The following is a 20683-nucleotide window of genomic DNA, read 5'->3' on the forward strand; positions in this document are numbered from 1 at the left end:
TTCACAGTTCAGAGGGCGCGATGACCCTCTTAATGCGCGCCGCCCTCTGACTGAACAGTCACAGCCAGAGGACCTGGAAGATGGAGCGGCGCACAGCGCTGGAACGGGACAGGTGAATATAGCAAGTGTCGGGGGCCTGAGCTAGCGGCGACTCCGGCACCTGACCCCCACAGCGCGCCGGTGTCCCCGCTTGCTCAGGCCCCTCAGCACTCGGCGCCCAGCGACGATAGGTGAGTATGTTATTTTTTTTTTATATATCGCAGCAGTATATGGGGCATATAATACTATGGAGCATCTTATGGGGGCCATCAACATTTATGGAGCAGTATACGGGGCATATACTATGGAGCATCTTATGGGGGCCATCAACCATAATGGAGCAGCATACGGGGCATATACTATAGAGCATGTTATGGGGGGCCATGAACCATAATGGAGCAGCATATGACGCATATGCTATGGAGCATCTTATGGGGGCCATCAACCATAATGGAGCAGCATATGAGGCATATACTATGGAGCATCTTATGGGGGCCATCAACCTTTATGGAGCAGCGTAAGGGGCATGTGGATGGGAGCAGCAAATTACAGAATGGTGGCGCAGGATGGGAGCAGCACATGACAGGATGGGGGCGCAGGATGGGAGCAGCAAATGACAGGATGGGGGCGCAAGATGGTAGCAGCACATGACAAGATTAGGGCGCAGGATGGAAGCAACACATACCAGGATGGAGACCATATACCAATATAAATGCTCGCCACCCGGGCATAGAACGGGTTCAATAGCTAGTATTATATATGCTTAGCAGCTGCACCACACATATGTATATGTCCTGACCTTTCTTCGGCCTCAGTCTTTCACACCGGTGGATTTAATCACCTATTGATTTCAAAAACCCATGTATTGTACCATTGTATTTGATTTGGTCAATTTGTTAAATATTTGCGTTATATTTTCTCTGTATCAATAAATTATGATTTAATTTTATTGGCTATGTAGACTCAATTTTCTCCGTGATTATTTAGACAATATTTTAAATGCAACAGTGCCTCCCTCTAAAAGCACTATTTCTCGTTCATCTTTTTGACATACTCCGTAACCGTGGGATAGTCTGCTGACACTATTAATGCAACTAATTGAAAATTGGCTCTCCCCGCCAGACTATATATACCTCGCCTGCTAGCACCAGGCTCCTCAATTTTTCAATATGTCAGTTGGCGGCAACTGAAGTCTGAGTTTCAGACCTATTTTAGGCCTTTAGAAACCAGGTTTGGTGTTAATTTTTTTTCTTTTTCAGATGGATTGCTTTTAGGGTAACGGTATAATTTTGCCCTCTGTTTCACCCAAGTAGCGGTGAAGAGTACAGGCTGTATTGTTCAGTCGGTATCCTCTCACGCCTGTACTGCTAGACCATGTCCCTTGACGCAGTCGGCAATCAGGTAGCTGGATGGTGGTCTTTTAGCTTTGTGGTCTGATACCTGCCCACCCACCCTAGTGAGCTTGCTTGCATGAAGCAGAAGATGGAGTCTAGAATCCCAACTTCAAGACAGATTAGTTAAATAGGTCCCTTACGGCAGCCTGCGTTGCGCTGGCTTCCCAATGGTTGTTGTCCGGCTTGGTAGAATCTCCTTTTGTGGCTTCTTGAGTCCTAGCTGGTACTCTGTTACCCCCGTTTTAGCCCTGCGCACCTCTCAGTTGTTTATTCGATGCCCTTCCCCTCCTCGTTTCCCTCAGATATTCAGGTGTTTGCCCTTGGGTCGGGGTATGTATGAGTGTTGAGGTGTGCCTTTCCTTACCGTTAAGGGTACGTGTGTATTGAGACAGAAATAGAGCACCTGTATGGTAGTGTGTGTTTGTCACATTAAGTGCTCTCGTAGCCTGTGTATGCTAAAATCACGTGCAGTATGGGCAATATCAGGCTCTGGTGTAGTCCTGCTTTGTTGGCACTCTGCTGCTATGTGCTAGAGACTCACGTTCTTGGTCACGTGACTTAAATTCACTGCCCGATATCTGTTGAAAGTCACTGGATGTCGTAACTTGTGAAACAATTTCAGCTATTTCAGTATCATTATAGCAGAAGCCAGTTATAGACATCTCTTGTTCAAAAATAGGGAAAAAAATAATATAGGAAGAAATAAGGCAAAGAAAGGACTTATACTGAGGGTGCTCGTGTTAATAAGGTAACACAATATCAAATTTAATGACATGTCACTCCTCTATAAATAGTGGTGCTCGAAAAAGGGGTTACCAATCCCCTGTCATATATTCAAGAAATTGTTCCGGCACTCAGAAAGTTAAATGCTTGTTCAGAAAGATTTTTATTGAAGAAATATACCCCAGGAAAATAATGTACAGTCTACAGCACCTGGTGTTCCCAGTAGGTCTCCCATCCAAGTACTGTCCAAGCCCAGCCTCTGCGGGGCTGAGATTGCCAGGGGGTTGTTGTCCTGGTTTCCAGTTCTGTAGAGGGCACACCTCATATTTAGCGATCTACAGGCTCTCCAACCTCATTCCTCAGTGGCTCTCAACCCCCAGAAGTAACTTCTTGACGTAAGAAGGTCATGCAGATGACCCAGACTGTGCAAGTGGTACATTCAATGGTTGGTCAGACCTACAACCAGATGGCGCTCAGAGGTGTGTACTGTTCAGGTGAGTCACAGTATCTTGTCTATGCATGTAAAGAAGCTGCGGAGACACCATCACGTGTTTCTCGACGCAAGCAGTGAATAGCCAGGCCTTTCCCCGGGAAGGAACAACCACGGGAAGGGCAGCATCCTATGAAGGAAAGCCACCTATGCCAAGCATGGTATCCATCCACAGACAGCTGTTTCGGGGTTTTTGCCCCTCATCAGTGTGGAGTAGGAATCTGGCTATTAGGAGCAGTGCCTAGTAAAAAGGCTATAAAGGCACAGATGATTGGCCTCGGGGAGATCAAAACATCCAACACCGCGGAGACACCATCACGTGTTTCTCAACGCAGTGATTCCAGAACACTGCCCCCATCCCTTATGGGAAATATGCAGATGCATGTAAAGAAGCTGCGGAGACACCATCACGTGTTTCTCGACGCAAGCAGTGAATAGCCAGGCCTTTCCCCGGGAAGGAACAACCACGGGAAGGGCAGCATCCTATGAAGGAAAGCCACCTATGCCAATGACAGTATCTTGTCTAGTCCTCCGTGCGGGGGGAGTTTCATGCACCATGCCAGGTGATGGTCCAACACTACTGACGTGTTCAGACTGTTAGTTCTCCTTTGGCCCTGTCAAATCTCTCAAGGAACTGTAGTTTTCTCTACCAGAGGGGTCGCATTATCCGGCAAATCTCAGCAAGCGAACCTGACTACTCGAGAGAATCTGACCTTAACCAGCGTCTACTCTCATTTTTAGGTCATATTGCACAAATGAGCTATATGGCATGGAAGCAAACTAGGAGGTGCTCTTTTCTCCTACCTTAGACGGTTCAAGTAAGCCAGATCCCTTGCAGGAGGTATCGTAAAAGGAAATCAGACAGTACTCTGGTCTCTTCCCTTTGGGGATCACACCATCGGACTCATAATGATGAGATTGCTCTCTTTCGGTTCTTCGCCTCCCGTCTCCCCGAGAGGTTCTCACATAGGTGGATGTAGCCAGAAGCTATGCAGCTATACCTGTCTCTCACAGCTCCTTTTGGATGCCTTACGGTTGTCCCGGTATTCTCTGGCAGAGATCTGACCAGCTCTAGGGTGATCTTTGCTGATTAGATCAGACATCAGCAAGGCTTATAGGGCAGGGGTCAGTGCCCCCATTCAGAGATAGGACTGCATGGACTGCAGTTCTTCTCCAGGTATCGACCTTGCAGCTCTGTAAAGCAGCCACTTACTCATTAATGTATGCCTTCAGGATACTGTAAGCGGCAATTGCTTGAGAAATGGTGGAAACCGTTTTCTGCTAACTGTATAATGTTTAGGTTATTCCCACCCCTGAGACAGCTTTGGGACTTCCCATGGTTACTGTGTCCTCCAATAAGATGAACGAGCAGTAAGGATTTTTTTAATCTTTCTCGTAGTCTTCATTGGTGGACACAGCTCCCACCCTTGGTTGCCCGGGTCGGGCGTTTATTATTTTTCTACGTGTGCACATACCTCCCCGGATCCAGCGTTGAGTCTCTGTTATTGTCTGCAGTGCCAATAACTACTCTCTAAGGCCCATGACGTCAGATCTGCTGAGTTCAGTGATTTGATGTCAGCACTGCAAATTGTAACAGATACTGGGAGACTCAGATCTGGACCCAGGGAGGGTGAGTATGGCAATATTGTTTTTTGGGTTTTTTTATTAGTTGAGCTTCTGGGAAAAACTTTTTTGAAAGCGGATAACCACCTTTAAATATGGATGCACCTATTTTTGTTTTTTATTTCAGGCCACAATGTTGCCAGACAAGTACAAACAAGGTAAACTTCATGCCTACAAACTGATCTGCAAAATCATGAAGAGAAGACAGGATGTGTCTCCAAACAGAGACTTCCTAACACACTTCTACAATATCATGCACTGCGGTTTGCTCCATAGTGATCAGGTAAGTCTCCTCCCGTGCAGTGTTATCAAAAATAATTAATGTAAATGTGTAAAATATATATGTGTGTGTGTGTGTATATATATATATATATATATATATTTATTTATTTTACACATTTACATTATTATTATTTATACTAGATGGTGGCCCGATTCTAACGCATCGGGTATCGGGTGGCCACGTAGTATATAGCACGCAGTATAGAACACAGCCACGTAGTATATAACACTGCCCACGTAGTATATAGCAGCCATGTAGTATTTAACGCAGCCCACACAGTATAGAACACAGCCCACATAGTATCTAACATTGGCCAGGTAGTATATAGCAGCCACGCGGTATCTAACACAGCCCACATAGTATTTAGCAGTGTGGGCACCATATCCCTGTTAAAAAAAAAATAATTAAAATAAAAAATAGTTATTTACTCACCCGCCGGCGGGATCCAGCGTAGATCCAGCGAACCTCTGGCGATGTGCGTGCGGCTGCCGCCATCTTTTGTTCCCAGGATGCATTGCGAAATTACCCAGATCACTTAGCGGTCTCGCGAGACCGCTAAGTCTTCTGGGTAATTTCGCAATGCATCCTCTGGGAACGGAAGCTGGCGGCAGGTGCGAGCGCATCGTCGGACTACGGAAGGTGAGAATAGCAGGTTTTTTGTTTTTTTATTATTTTTAACATTAGATCTTATTACTATTGATGCTACATAGGCAGCATCAATAGTAAAAACTTGGTCACACAGGGTTAATAGCGGCGGTAACGGAGTGAGTTACACGCGGCATAATGCGGTCCGTTACCGCTGGCATTAACCCTGTGTGAATGGAGGGAAGTATGGAGCGGGCGCTGACTGCGGGGAGTATTGAGCGGGCGCCGGGCATTGACTGCAGGGGAGTAGGGAGGGACTAATCAGACTGTGGCCGTCGCTGATTGGTCGCGGCAGCCATGACAGGCAGCTGGCAAGACCAATCAGCGACTTGCATTTCCATGACAGACAGAGGCCGCGACCAATGAATATCCGTGACAGACAGACAGAAGGACAGACGGAAGTGACCCTTAGACAATTGTATAGTAGATATGTATATACTGTATATACATATACACACTTCCATTCAAAAGTTTAGGGTCACCCAGACAATTTTGTGTTTTCCATAAAAACTCAGACTTTTATTAATCAAATGAGTTGACAAATGAATTGAAAGTCTAGTTCAGAGATTGACAAGGTTCGAAAAGAAGATTTTTATTTGAAATAATAATTTTCTCCATCAAACTTTGCTTTCGTCAAAGAATGCTCCCTTTGCAGCAATTACAGCATTGCAGACCTTTGGCATTCTAGCAGTTAATTTGCTGAGGTAATCTGGAGAAATTTCACCCCATGCTTCCAGAAGCCCCTCCCACAAGTTGGTTTGTCTTGATGGGCACTTTTTGCGTACCATACGGTGAAGCTGTTCCCACAACAGATCAATGGGGTTGAGATCTGGTGACTGCACTGGCCACTCCATTACAGATAGAATACCAGCTGTCTGCTTCTTCCCTAAATAGTTCTTGCATAATTTGGAGGTGTGTTTTGGGTCATTGTCCTGTCGCAGGATGAAACTGGCTCCAATCAAGCGCTGTCCACAGGGTATGGCATGGTGTTGCAAAATGGAGTGATAGCCTTCCTTATTCAAAATCCCTTTTACCTTGTACAAATCTCCCACTTTACCAACCCCAGACCATCACATTACCTCCACCATGCTTGACAGGTGGCATCAGGCACTCTTCCAGCATCTTTTCAGTTGTTCTGCATCTCACAAATGTTTTTCTGTGTGATCCAAACACCTCAAACTTATATTTTACTGTCCAGAACACTTTTTTCCAATCTTCCTCTGTCTAACGTCTGTGTTCTTTTGCCGATATTAATCTTTTCCTTTTATTAGAAAGTCTCAGATATGGCTTTTTCTTTGCCACTCTGCCCTGAAGGCCAGCATCCCGGAGTCACCTCTTCGCTGTAGATGTTGACACTGACGTTTTGCGTGTACTATTTAATGAAGCTGCCAGTTGAGAACCTGTAAGGCGTCGATTTCTCAAACTACAGACTCTAATGTACTTGTCTTGTTGCTCAGTTGTGCAGCGGGGCCTCCCACTTCTCTTTCTACTCTAGTTAGAACCTGTTTGTGTTCTCCTCTGAAGGGAGTAGTACACACCATTGTAGGAAATATTCTTGGCAATTTCTCGCATGGAATTGCCTTCATTTCTAAGAACAAGAATAGACTGTCGAGTTTCACATGAAACTTCTTTTTTGGGGGGCTATTTTGAGAGTTTAGTGGAACCAACAAATGTAATGCTCCAGATTCTCAACTAGCTCAAAGGAAGGTCAGGTGTATAGGTTCTCTAATCAGCTGTTTTCAGTTGTGCTAACATACTTGCACAAGGGTTTTCAAGGGTATTCTAACCATCCATTAGCCTTCTTACATAGTTAGCAAAGACAAAGTACCATAAGAAACCTGGAGTAATGTTTTTTGTAAATGGGCCTCTATACACCTATGAAGATGCTGCATTACAAACCAGACGTTTGCACCTATAATAGTGTACTTCTGAATCATTTAAAGTTAGCTTCATTGGAGAAAAACTGTGCTTTTCTTTAAAAAATAAGGAAATTTCTAAGTGACCCTAAACGTTTGAACGGTACTGTGTGTGTGTATGTATGTATATATATATATATATATATATATATATATATATATATATATATGTGTATATATATATATATATATATATGTATGTGTATATATATATATATATATATATAACATAACGCTGGGAGCGTCACTCTGTCCGAAGCGCCGGGGCAGTCTGGGCCTCACAGAGTGACGCTCCCGGGAGATCGCGGTGTGCGTTCACACTGAACGCACACCGCGATCTCCAACAGAGAAGCAGGGACCGCCAGGAGGGTGAGTATCGGCCATATTCACCTGTCCTGCGTTCCATCGCTGAGCGCCGCCATCTTCCCGGTCTTCGGCCTGTAACCTTCAGTTCAGAGGGCGCGATGACGCGCTTAATGCGCGCCGGCGCCGCCCTCTGACTGAACAGTCACAGCCAGGAGACCGGGAAGATGGCGGCGCTCAGCGATGGAACGCAGGACAGGTGAATATAGTAAGTGCTGGGGGGCCTGAGCTGGCGGCGATACCGGCACCTGACCCCCACAGCGCGCCGGTGTCCCCGCCTGCTCAGGCCCCCGGATGGATGCAGCACATACCAGGATGGGGACGCAGGATGGGGACGCAGCACATACCAGGATGGGGACGCAGCACATACCAGGATGGGGACGCAGGATGGGTGCAGCACATGACAGGATGGGGACGCAGGATGGGGACGCAGGATGGGAGCAGCGCATCACAGGATGGGGACGCAGGATGGGGGACGCAGGATGGGGACGCAGCACGTACCAGGATGGGGACGCAGGATGGGTGCAGCACATGACAGGATGGGGACGCAGGATGGGGACGGAGGATGGGTGCAGCACATGACAGGATGGGGACGCAGGATGGAGCAGCACATACAAGGATGGAGACCATATACCAATATAAATGCTCGCCACCCGGGCGTAGAACGGGTTCAATAGCTAGTATATATATATATGTGTGTATATATATATATATATATATATATATATATATATACATATATAATTACATTGTTGTGCGTGTATGTATGTACAGTCATGGCCAAAAGTATTCACACCCCTGCAATTCAGACAGATAATACTCATTTTCTTCCTGAAAATGATTGCAAACACAAATTATTTGGTATTATTATCTTCATTTAATTTGTCTTAAATGAAAAAACACAAAAAAGAGAATGAAGCAAAAAGCAAAACATTGATCATTTCACACAAAACTCCAAAAATGGGCCAGACAAAAGTATTGGCACCCTCAGCCTAATGCTTGGTTGCACAACCTTTAGCCAAAATAACTGTGACCAACCGCTTCCGGTAACCATCAATGAGTTTCTTACAATGCTCTGCTGGAATTTTAGACCATTCTTCTTTGGCAAACTGCTCCAGGTCCCTGATATTTGAAGGGTGCCTTCTCCAAACTTCCATTTTTAGATCTCTCCACAGGTGTTCTATGGGATTCAGGTCTGGACTCATTGCTGGCCACCTTAGAAGTTTCCAGTGCTTTCTCTCAAACCATTTTCTAGTGCTTTTTGAAGTGTGTTTTGGGTCATTGTCCTGCTGGAAGACACATGACCTCTGAGGGAGACCCAGATTTCTCACACTGGGCCCTACATTATGCTGCAAAATTTGTTGGTAGTTTTCAGACATCATAATGCCATGCACACGGTCAAGCAGTCCAGTGCCCGAGGCAGCAAAGCAACCCCAAAACATCAGGGAACCTCCGCCATGTTTGACTATAGGGACCGTGTTCTTTTCTTTGAATGCCTCTTTTTCCTCCTGTAAACTCTATGTTGATGCCTTTGCCCAAAAAGCTCTACTTTTGTCTCATCTGACCAGAGAACATTCTTCCAAAACGTTTTAGGCCTTTTCAGGTAAGTTTTGGCAAACTCCAGCCTGGCTTTTTTATGACTTGGGGTAAGAATTTGGGTCTTCCTGGGTCTCCTACCATACAGTCCCTTTTCATTCAGATGCCGACGGATAATACGGGTTGACACTGTTGTACTCTCGGACTGCAGGGCAGCTTGAACTTGTTTGAATGTTAGTCGGGGTTCTTTATCCAACATCCGCACAATCTTGCGTTGAAATCTCTTGTCAATTTTTCTTTTCCGTCCACATCTAGGGAGGTTAGCCACAGTGCCATGGGCATTAAACTTCTTGATGACACTGCGCACGTTAGACACAGGAACATTCAGGTCTTTGGAGATGGGCTTGTAGCCTTGAGATTGCTCATGCTTCCTCACAATTTGGTTTCTCAAGTCCTCAGACAGTTCTTTGGTCTTCTTTCTTTTCTCCATGCTCAATGTGGTACACACAAGGACACAGGACAGCGGTTGAGTCAACTTTAATTCATGTCAACTGGCTGCAAGTGTGATTTAGTTATTCCCAACACCTGTTAGGTGCCACAGGTAAGTTACAGGTGCTGTTAATTACACAAATTACAGAAGCATCACATGATTTTTCGAACAGTGCCAATAGTTTTGTCCACCCCCTTTTTTATGTTTGGTGTGGAATTATATCCAATTTGGCTTGCGGACAATTCTTTTTGTGTTTTTTCATTTAAGACAGATTAAATGAAGATAATAATAATAATACCAAATAATTTGTGTTTGCAATCATTTTCAGGAAGAAACTGAGTATTATGTGACAGAATTGCAGGGGTGTGAATACTTTTGGCCATGACTGTGTATATATATATATACATATATATATATATATATATATATATATATATATATATATATATATATATATATATACATATATATATATATATATATACACAGTTAGGTCCATATATATTTGGACAGAGACAACATTTTTCTAATTTTGGTTATAGACATTACCACAATGAATTTTAACCAAAACAATTCAGATGCATTGAAGTTCAGACTTTCAGCTTTCATTTGAGGGTATCCACATTAAAATTAGATGAAGGGTTTAGGAGTTTCAGCTCCTTAATATGTGCCATCCTGTTTTTAAAGGGACCAAAAGTAATTGGACAATTGATTCCAAGGCTATTTCATGGACACATGTGGGCAATCCCTTCGTTATTTCATTCTCAATTAAGCAGATAAAAGGCCTGGAGTTGATTTGAGGTGTGGTGCTTGCATTTGGAAGATTTTGCTGTGAAGTAAACATGCGGTCAAAGGAGCTCTCCATGCAGGTGAAACAAGCGATCCTTAAGCTGCGAAAACAAAAAAAAAAACATCCGAGAAATTGCTACAATATTAGGAGTGGCAAAATCTACAGTTTGGTACATCCTGAGAAAGAAAGAAAGCACTGGTGAACTCATCAATGCAAAAAGACCTGGGCGCCCACGGAAGGCAACAGTGGTGGATGATCGCAGAATAATCTCCATGGTGAAGAGAAACCCCTTCACAACAGCCAACCAAGTGAACAACACTCTCCAGGAGGTCGGTGTATCAATATCCAAATCTACCATAAAGAGAAGACTGAACGAAAGTAAATACAGAGGGTTCATTGCACGGTGCAAGCCACTCATAAGCATCAAGAGTAAAAAGGCTAGACTGAACTTTGCTAAAAAAAACATCTAAAAAAGCCAGCACAGTTCTGGAAGAACATTCTTTGGACAGATGAAACCAAGATCAACCTCTACCAGAATGATGGAAAGAGAAAAGTATGGCGAAGGCATGGTACAGCTCATGATCCAAAGCATACCACATCATCTGTAAAACACGGCGGAGGCAGTGTGATGGCTTGGGCATGCATGGCTGCCAGTGGCACTGGGTCACTAGTGTTTATTGATGACGTGACACAGGACAGAAGCAGCCGAATGAATTCTGAGGTATTCAGAGCCATACTGTGTGCTCAGATCCAGCCAAATGCAGCCAAACTGATTGGTCGTCATTTCATACTACAGATGGACAATGACCCAAAACATAAAGCCAAAGCAATCCAGGAGTTTATTAAAGCTAAGAAGTGCAATATTCTTGATTGGCCAAGTCAGTCACCTGATCTCAACCCAATTGAGCATGCATTTCACTTGTTAAAGACTAAACTTCAGACAGAAAGGCCCACAAACAAACAGCAACTGAAAACCACCGCAGTGAAGGCCGGGCAGAGCATCAAAAAGGAGGAAACACAGCGTCTGGTGATGTCCATGAGTTCAAGATTTCAGGCAGTCATTGCCAACAAAGGGTTTTCAACCAAGTACTAGAAATGAACATTTTATTTAACCCCTTTACCCCCAAGGGTGGTTTGCACGTTAATGACCGGGCCAATTTTTACAATTCTGACCACTGTCCCTTTGTGAGGTTATAACTTTGGAACGCTTCAACGGATCCCAGTGATTCTGACATTGTTTTCTCGTGACATATTGTACTTCATGACAATGGTAAAATTTCTTTGATATTACCTGCGTTTATTTGTGAAAAAAACGGAAATATGGCGAAAATTTTGAAAATTTCGCAATTTTCCAACTTTGAATTTTTATGCAATTAAATCACAGAGATATGTCACACAAAATACTTAATAAGTAACATTTCCCACATGTCTACTTTACATCAGCACAATTTTGGAACCAAAATTTTTTTTTGTTAGGGAGTTATAAGGGTTAAAAGTTGACCAGCAATTTCTCATTTCTACAACACCATTTTATTTTAGGGACCACATCTCATTTGAAGTCATTTTGAGGGGTCTATATGATAGAAAATACCCAAGTGTGACACCATTCTAAAAACTACACCCCTCAAGGTGCTCAAAACCATATTCAAGAAGTTTATTAACCCTTCTGGTGCTTCACAGGAATTTTTTGAATGTTTAAATAAAAATAAACATTTAACTTTTTTTCACAAAAAATTTAATTCAGCTCCAATTTGTTTAATTTTACCAAGGGTAACAGGAGAAAATAGACCCCAAACATTGTTGTACAATTTGTCCTGAGCACAACAATACCCCACATGTGGGGGTAAACCACTGTTTGGGCGCATGGCAGAGCTCGGAAGCGAAGGAGCGCCATTTGACTTTTCAATGCAAACTTGACTGGAATTGAGATGGGACGCCATGTTTCGTTTGGAGAGCCCCTGATGTGCCTAAACATTGAAACCCCCCACAAGTGACACCATTTTGGAAAGTAGACCCCTTAAGGAACTTATCTAGATGTGTGGTGAGCACTTTGACCCACCAAGTGCTTCACAGAAGTTTATAATGTAGAAATGTAAAAATAAAAAATCATATTTTTTCACAAAAATTAACTTTCCGCCCCCAATTTTTTATTTTCCCAAGGGTAAGAGAAGAAATTGGACCCCAAAAGTTGTTATACAATTTGTCCTGAGTACGCTGATACCCCATATGTGGGGGTAAACCACTGTTTGGGCGGATGGGAGAGCTCGGAAGGGAAGGAGCGCCGTTTGACTTTTCAATGCAAAATTGACAGGAATTGAGATGGGACGCCATGTTGCGTTTGGAGAGCCCCTGATGTGCCTAAACATTGAAACCCCCACAAGTGACACCATTTTGGAAAGTAGACCCCTTAAGGAACTTATCTAGATGTGTGGTGAGCACTTTGACCCACCAAGTGCTTCACAGAAGTTTATAATGCAGAGCTGTAAAAATAAAACAAAAAATTTTTCCCACAAAAATTATTTTTTTTAGCCCCCAGTTTTGTATTTTCCCGAGGGTAACAGGAGAAAGTGGACCCCAAAATTTGTTGCCCAATTTGTCCTGAGTGCGATGATACACCATATGTGGGGGGAACCACTGTTTGGGCGCATGGGAGGGTTCGGAAGGGAAGGAGTGCCATTTGAATGCAGACTTAGATGGAATGGTCTGCAGGTGTCACATTGCGTTTGCAGAGCCCCTAATGTACCTAAACAGTAGAAACCCCCCACAAGTGACACCATTTTGGAAACTAGACCCCCTAAGGAACTCATCTAGATGTGTTGTGAGAGCTTTGAACCCCCAAGTGTTTCACTACAGTTTGTAACGCAGAGCCGTGAAAATTGAAAAAAAAAATCTTTCCCCCAAAAATTATTTTTTAGCCCCCAGTTTTGTATTTTCCTGAGGGTAAGAGGAGAAATTTGACCCCAAAAGTTGTTGTCCAATTTGTCCTGAGTACGCTGATACCCCATATGTTGGGGGGAACCACCGTTTGGGCGCATGGGAGGGCTCGGAAGGGAAGGAGTGCCATTTGGAATGCAGACTTAGATGGAATGGTCTGCAGGCGTCACATTGCGTTTGCAGAACCCCTAATGTACCTAAAAAGTAGAAATCCCCCACAAGTGACCCCATATTGGAAACTAGACCCCCATGGAACTTATCTAGATGTGTTGTGAGAACTTTGAACCCCCAAGTGTTTCACTACAGTTTATAACGCAGAGCCGTGAAAATAAAAAATCTTTTTTTTTCCCACAAAAATTATTTTTTAGCCCCCAGTTTTGTATTTTCCCAAGGGTAACAGGAGAAATTGGACCCCAAAAGTTGTTGTCCTATTTGTCCTGAGTACGCTGATACCCCATATGTTGGGATAAACCCCTGTTTGGGCACACGGGAGAGCTCGGAAGGGAAGGAGCACTGTTTTACTTTTTCAAGGCAGAATTGGCTGGAATTGAGATCGGACGCCATGTCGTGTTTGGAGAGCCCCTGATGTGCCTAAACAGTGGAAACCCCCCAATTATAACTGAAACCCTAATCCAAACACACCCCTAACCCTAATCCCAACAGTAACCCTAACCACACCTCTAACCCTGACACACACCTAACCCTAATCCCAACCCTATTCCCAACTGTAAATGTAATCTAAACCCTAACCGTAACTTTAGCCCCAACCCTAACTGTAGCCTTAACCCTAGCCCTAACCATAGCCCTAACCCTAACTTTAGCCCCAACCCTAACTGTAGCCTTAACCATAGCCCTAACCCTAGCCCTAACCCTAACTTTAGCCCCAACCCTAACTGTAGCCTTAACCATAGCCCTAACCCTAGCCCTAACCCTAGCCCTAACCATAGCCCTAACCCTAGCCCTAACCCTAGCCCTAACCCTAGCCCAAACCCTAGCCCTAACCCTAATGGAAAAATGGAAATAAATACATTTTTTTAATTTTTCCCTAACTAAGGGGGTGATGAAGGGGGGTTTGATTTACTTTTATAGCGGGTTTTTTAGCGGATTTTTATGATTGGCAGCCGTCACACACTGAAAGACGCTTTTTATTGCAAAAAATATTTTTTGCGTTACCACATTTTGAGAGCTATAATTTTTCCATATTTTGGTCCACAGAGTCATGTGAGGTCTTGTTTTTTGCGGGACGAGTTGACATTTTTATTGGTAACATTTTCGGGCACGTTACATTTTTTGATCGCTTTTTATTCCGATTTTTGCGAGGCAGAATGACCAAAAACCAGCTATTCATGAATTTCTTTTGGGGGAGGCGTTTATACCGTTCCGCGTTTGGTAAAATTGATAAAGCAGTTTTATTCTTCGGGTCAGTACGATTACAGCGACACCTCATTTATATAATTTTTTTATGTTTTGGCGCTTTTATACGATAAAAACTATTTTATAGAAAAAATAATTATCTTTGCATCGCTTTATTCTCAGGACTATAACTTTTTTTTTTTTTGCTGATGATGCTGTATGGCGGCTCGTTTTTTGCGGGACAAGATGACGCTTTCAGCGGTATCATGGTTATTTATATCTGTCTTTTTGATCGCGTGTTATTCCACTTTTTGTTCGGCGGTATGATAATAAAGCGTTGTTTTTTGCCTCGTTTTTTTTTTTTTTTTTTCTTACGGTGTTCACTGAAGGGGTTAACTAGTGGGCCAGTTTTATAGGTCGGGTCGTTACGGACGCGGCGATACTAAATATGTGTACTTTTATTGTTTTTTTTTTTAATTTAGATAAAGAAATGTATTTAGGGGAATAATATATTTTTTTTTCATTATTTAGGAATATTTTTTTTTATTTTTTTTTACACATTTTGAAATTTTTTTTTAACTTTTTTACATTGTCTCAGAGGGGAACATCACAGATCAGTGATCTGACAGTGTGCACATCACTCTGTCAGATCACTGATCTGACATGCAGCGCTGCAGCCTTCACAGTGCCTGCTCTGAGCAGGCTCTGTGAAGCCACCTCCCTCCCTGCAGGACCCGGATCCGCGGCCATCTTGGATCCGGGGCTGGAGGAAGCAGGGAGGGAGGTGAGACCCTCGCAGCAACGCGATCACATCGCGTTGCTGCGGGGGGCTCAGGGAGGCCCCCTCCCTGCGGGAAGCTTCCCTATACCGCCGGCACATCGCGATCATCTTTGATCGCGGTGTGCCAGGGGTTAATGTGCCGATCGCGCTGGACGTACTATCCCGTCCGTGGTCATGGGGGCCCACCCCACCTCGACGGGATAGTACGTCCCATGTCAAAAAGGGGTTAAAATTATTGAATCTGTCCAATTACTTTTGGTCCCTTTAAAAACAGGGTGGCACATGTTAAGGAGCTGAAACTCCTAAACCCTTCATTCAATTTTAATGTGGATACCCTCAAATGAAAGCTAAAAGTCTGAACTTCAACTGCATCTGAATTGTTTTGTTTAAAATTCATTGTGGTAATGTCTATAACCAAAATTAGAAAAATGTTGTCTCTGTCCAAATATATATGGACCTAACTGTATATATATATATATATATATATATATATATATATATATATATATATATATATATATATATAATTATAATATTGTACATATTAACATAGGCAATATTATATTATTATTTATATAGCACCATTGATTCCATGGTGCTGTACATGAGAATGGGTTACATACAAATTACAGATATCACTTACAGTAAGCAAACTAACAATCACAGACTGATACAGCGGGGAGAAGACCCTGCCCTTGCGGGCTTACATTCTACAGGATGTTGGGGAGGGAGACAATAGGTCGAGAGTTGCGGCAGCTCCGGTGTTAGGCCCTTTTACACATCAGGTTTTCGCCATCATACTAAATCCGGCTTTTTTTCTTAAGAAACCGGATCCAGCGAAAGCTGTCACCGGATCCGTTTTTTTCTCATAGACTTGTATTGGCGCTGGATGGCCTCACGTTTCGTCCATCTTTTGCCAGATCCAGCGAAAAGGCGTTTTCCGGCGTCTGGAAAAAACGTGCAAAGTTACGGTTTTTAGTCTGCGGCGAAATACCAGACAGCACTTCCAGCTGTTTGCTAGAATGGAAGCCAGAAGGCGCCGGATCCGTCAAATGACGGATTTTGGCACCGGATTCATTTTTTTAACTGCGCATGCTCAGATTTTTTTAGGATCCAATTAGCTGGATCAGCTAGTCAGATCCGTCGAAAAACTAATCCGTCTCATCAGTTTTTCACATGCACAAGCATTTTAGTAGATTGAGGGTTGAGGAAAGGATGGATTCTGGAAATATTTTTGAGCTGGAGGCGACAGAAGGTGGAAATAGCTTGGATGTGCAGTTTAAAGGAAACCTGTCACCCCGTTTTTTCAGATTGAGATAAAAATACTGTTAAATAGGGCCTGAGCTGTGCGTTACAATAGTGTATGTAGTGTACCCTGATTCCCCACCTATGCTGCGAAATACATTAATAAAGTCGCCGTTTTCGCCTGTCAATCAGGCTGGTCAGGTCAGGTGGGCGTGGTGACATCGCTGTTTCTTCCCCAGCTTTCCGTTGGTGGCGTAGTGGTGTGCGCATGTCCAAGTGCCGAATCCACTGTGCGCACGTGAAGAAACAGCGCGCGATCTGCGCTATTACCCTTGTCATCGGTGGGGGCGGCCATCTTCCTGGGGCCGCGCATGCGCAGATGGAGTGCTCTGCTGCACGGGGCTTCAGGAAAAGGGCCGCGGGATGCCGCGCGTGCGCAGATGGAGATCGTGGCGGCCATTTTCCCAAAGCTGAGTTTGCATCTCGGCTTCAGGAAAATGGCCGCCGCGATCTCCATCTGCGCACGCGCTGCATCCCGCTGTCATTTTCCTGAAGCCCCGTGCAGCAGAGCACTCCATCTGCGCACGCTCGGCCCCAGGAAGATGGCCGCCCCCACGGATGACAAGGGTAATAGCGCAGATCGCGCGCTGTTTCTTCACGTGCGCGCAGTGGATTCGGCACTTGGACATGCGCACACCACTACGCCACCAACGGAAAGCTGGGGAAGAAACAGCGATGTCACCACGCCCACCTGACCTGACCAGCCTGATTGACAGGCGAAAACAGCGACTTTGGTAATGTATTTCGCAGCATAGGTGGGGAATCGGGGTACACTACATACACTATTGTAACGCACAGCGCAGGCCCTATTTAACAGTATTTTTATCTCAATCTGAAAAAACGGGGTGACAGGTTCCCTTTAAAGGACAGGGCAGAGTCAAGAGTTACTCCGAGGCAGTGGACTTCCAGTACGGGGGAAAGCGTGATGTCGTTAATTGTGATAGATAGGTCAGGTAGGGAAGATTTCTGAGATGGAAGAAAGATAATGAATTCAGTTTTGTCCACATTGAGTTTGAGGAAGCGAGAGGAGAAGGAGGAGGATATGGCTGATAGACACTCCAGGATTCTGGAGTGCAGAGAGGTAATGTCTGGGCCAGAGAGGTAGATCTGAGTGTCATCAGCATAAAGGTGGTACTGGAATCCATGGCACTTTGAGTTGCCCCAGGACAATGTATAGATTGAGAAGAATTAGGGGTTCTAGAACAGAGCCTAGTGAGACTCCAATAGAGAGAGGGTGGGATAAGGAGGTAGTTTGGGAGTGAGAGACGCTGAATGTGCGGTTGGAAAGGTATGAGGAGATCCAGGATAGGGCGAGGTCTTTGATGCCAAAGTAGGAGAGGATCTGTAACAGGAGGCAGTGGTGGAAAGCAGAGGACAGGTCTAGGAGGAGGAGTTAGTAATTTTGGTCAGGGCTTTCTCAGTGGAGTGATGGGGCGGAAACCAAATTGTAGATTGTCAAAGAGCAGGTTAGATGAGAGGTGGGAGGAAAGTTCAGCGTGGACGTGCTGCTCCAGGAGTTTGTAAGCAAATGGGAGCAGTGATATTGGACGATAGCTGGACATAGCGGTTGGGTCGAAGGTTGGCTTTTTAAAGATAGGCGTGATTGTGGCATGTTTGAAAGCAGAAGGAAAGGTACCAGAAGTTAGTGATGGGTTGAAGAGGTGGGTTAGGAATGGAATAAGAGTGGTAGTGAGGTTGGGGAGGAGATGGGGTCGAGTGCACAGGTGGTGAGGTGCGATTTGGAGAGGAGACAATTAAGCCACCCTTCAGTGATGTTGGAGAGGGAGGTTATGGGGTTTGGGCATTGGTCTGGTATACAAAGGGGGGTTGTGGTGGTTGAACAATGAAGACTTGTTTGATCAGTCTTATTTTTGAAGTGTGTGGCAAAGTCCTCAGCAGAGATGAGGGAGGTTGGAGGGGGCAGTGGGGGGCGGAGGAGGGAGTTGAAGGTTTTGAATAACTGTTTGGGGTTGTAGGATAGGGAAGATATGAGGGTTGTGAAGTAGGCCTGTTAGCAGAGGTTAGGGCAGATTTGAAAGCGAGTGTTGCCTGTTTGAATGCTGTGAAATTGTCTTGCAAATTTGTTTTCTTCCAACGCTGCTCAGCAACCCTGGACACTTGCTTGAGTTTTTTAGTGGTGTTATTGTGCCATGGTTGTCTGTTGATACATCGCACTCTTCCATGAACGAGAGGGGTGACCGTGTCAATGCGAGACTGGCATTGTAGAAAGCAGTGGCACTGTCTGTGTCGTGGAGTGAGGATATGGATGCCAGTGGTAGAATAGAGTCAGAAAGCGTGTGGATGTCAAGGTGTGCAAGGTTTCTGCTGGGGTGCGCATGTTGCTGGACATGGGTGACCGGTGAGGAGGATAGGGATGAGAAAGTGAGCAGATGGTGGTCGGATAGAGGGAGAGGGGAGGTTGTTAAGATAGATAGAAAGCAGAGCCTTGTGAAGACCAAGTCTAATGTGTGTCCGTCTGTGTGGGTGGATGAGGAGGACCACTGAGTAAGTCCAAAAGATGAAGTAAGTGACAGGAGTTTGCAGGCTGCTGATTGCAGGGTATCGGTAAGGATGTTGAAGTCACCCATAATGATAGTGGGGATGTCAGTGAAAAGTGAAGAAGCCAGGTAGAGAATTGGTCATTAAAGGCAGTGGCCGGGCCCGGATGTCGGTATATGACGGCCACTTGGAGGCCATTATTGCATATTACATTATGGAATTTGTATGGACATATATATTTATTTACATCAGTATTGTAATTATTTAGTTTTGATATTATTACCTACTTTTGAACCGCGTTGTATAATCTAGAATTAATTTCAGTGGATCAATGAAGAGACTCCCAAAGGTTACTATTTTCTGCTCTTTGCTCCTTTAGGACATAGTGAACACCATTATAAAGCACTGCTCTCCTCAGTTTTTTTCCTTGGGGCTCCCGGGGGCCACTCTCTTAATTATGGACTTTATTGTAGCAGCCGGAAGAGTTGCTGCCTCACCTTCTCTAAACGTAAGTATGAAGAAATGTTGTCTTTGCACTAATATGTGTGGACATACAATGCTTTTTTTGGTTGCTGATCGCCATCTTTCTTTCTGCCAGGCTCCCCGTGTGGAAGCTCAGGTGCTTCTCGGATCTCTGGTTTGCTTTCCTAATCTCTATCAGGAGCTCCCAGCCTTGCTTCCCAGTAGCTCGGAGATTGCCATGTCCCAGTTCACAGATATAAAGGTGAAAGACTAAAACCTTCTTGTGTTTTAATGAAATTTACAAATCAATATAGTAGTAGAAAAAGGCCTGTACTTGTGCAGTGTTGATGCAACGGCTTCTTTCTGGAGCATCCCTTTAAGACTGGGGTGCACTCAAACTTCATTACTGATACATCACACCCTTATACAAGTGACTGATGCTGTGTTGTGACCTGGACACACAAGTCCAGCATATCTGGATTACTTGCACATTGACCTTCATCATGTTCTGGCATAGGTCCGTCCTTGACCAGCTGACGTCTTGCAGCTCGTTGTAGCCTTATATCCAAGTAATGTAGTAGACATTCAGATTTCTATATTATGAAGATGTTATCATCTACTCGTCGGATAGATGATAGCTGCAGGATTGGTGGAGAGCCGACTGATGAGACCCATCAGATCTCCAGAACAGAAGTTGTACTTCCGCCACAGTTGAATGGTACGACATGCATGCTCCATTCAAAGTCCAAGGGACTGCCAGTACCGCCATCTGCAACCTCTGGCAGTCCGTGCAGATGGGATGGAGCAATCTGTCTGGGGGCCCCGGCAGTCGGACCCCCAACAATCCAGCGGTTATCACCTATCCTATGTAATTGAGAAGGTCTTAACAGAGGATTCACAAAATTTATAGTCTATTTCAGGCTTATTTTGTACCATAAAAACATAGAAATAAGGTTTAGGTGTAAGGTAAGGGATAAGATCTCCACATGCGAGTGACGATCCAGCATTGTCGCCTGCGGGTCGCATGAGGGGTATTATATAGAAGCTGCTGATTAGT

General features: G+C 44.4%; 1 protein-coding gene across 4 annotated transcripts in view; it reads left to right on the forward strand.

Annotated features, from left to right (window-relative positions):
- Window positions 1-20683, forward strand: part of RALGAPA1 (Ral GTPase activating protein catalytic subunit alpha 1) — a 314621-nt gene that overhangs the window by 152809 nt on the left and 141129 nt on the right. For all 4 annotated transcript variants that reach the window (XM_069732024.1, XM_069732041.1, XM_069732049.1 and 1 more), the window contains exons 24-26: window positions 4397-4552; window positions 19544-19672; window positions 19763-19888. In XM_069732024.1, the coding sequence (XP_069588125.1) occupies window positions 4397-4552; window positions 19544-19672; window positions 19763-19888 (411 nt within the window). The remainder of the gene's footprint in view (window positions 1-4396; window positions 4553-19543; window positions 19673-19762; window positions 19889-20683) is intronic.

Source organism: Ranitomeya imitator, chromosome 1 (assembly GCF_032444005.1).
Source record: "Ranitomeya imitator isolate aRanImi1 chromosome 1, aRanImi1.pri, whole genome shotgun sequence".
Taxonomy (NCBI): domain Eukaryota; kingdom Metazoa; phylum Chordata; class Amphibia; order Anura; family Dendrobatidae; genus Ranitomeya; species Ranitomeya imitator.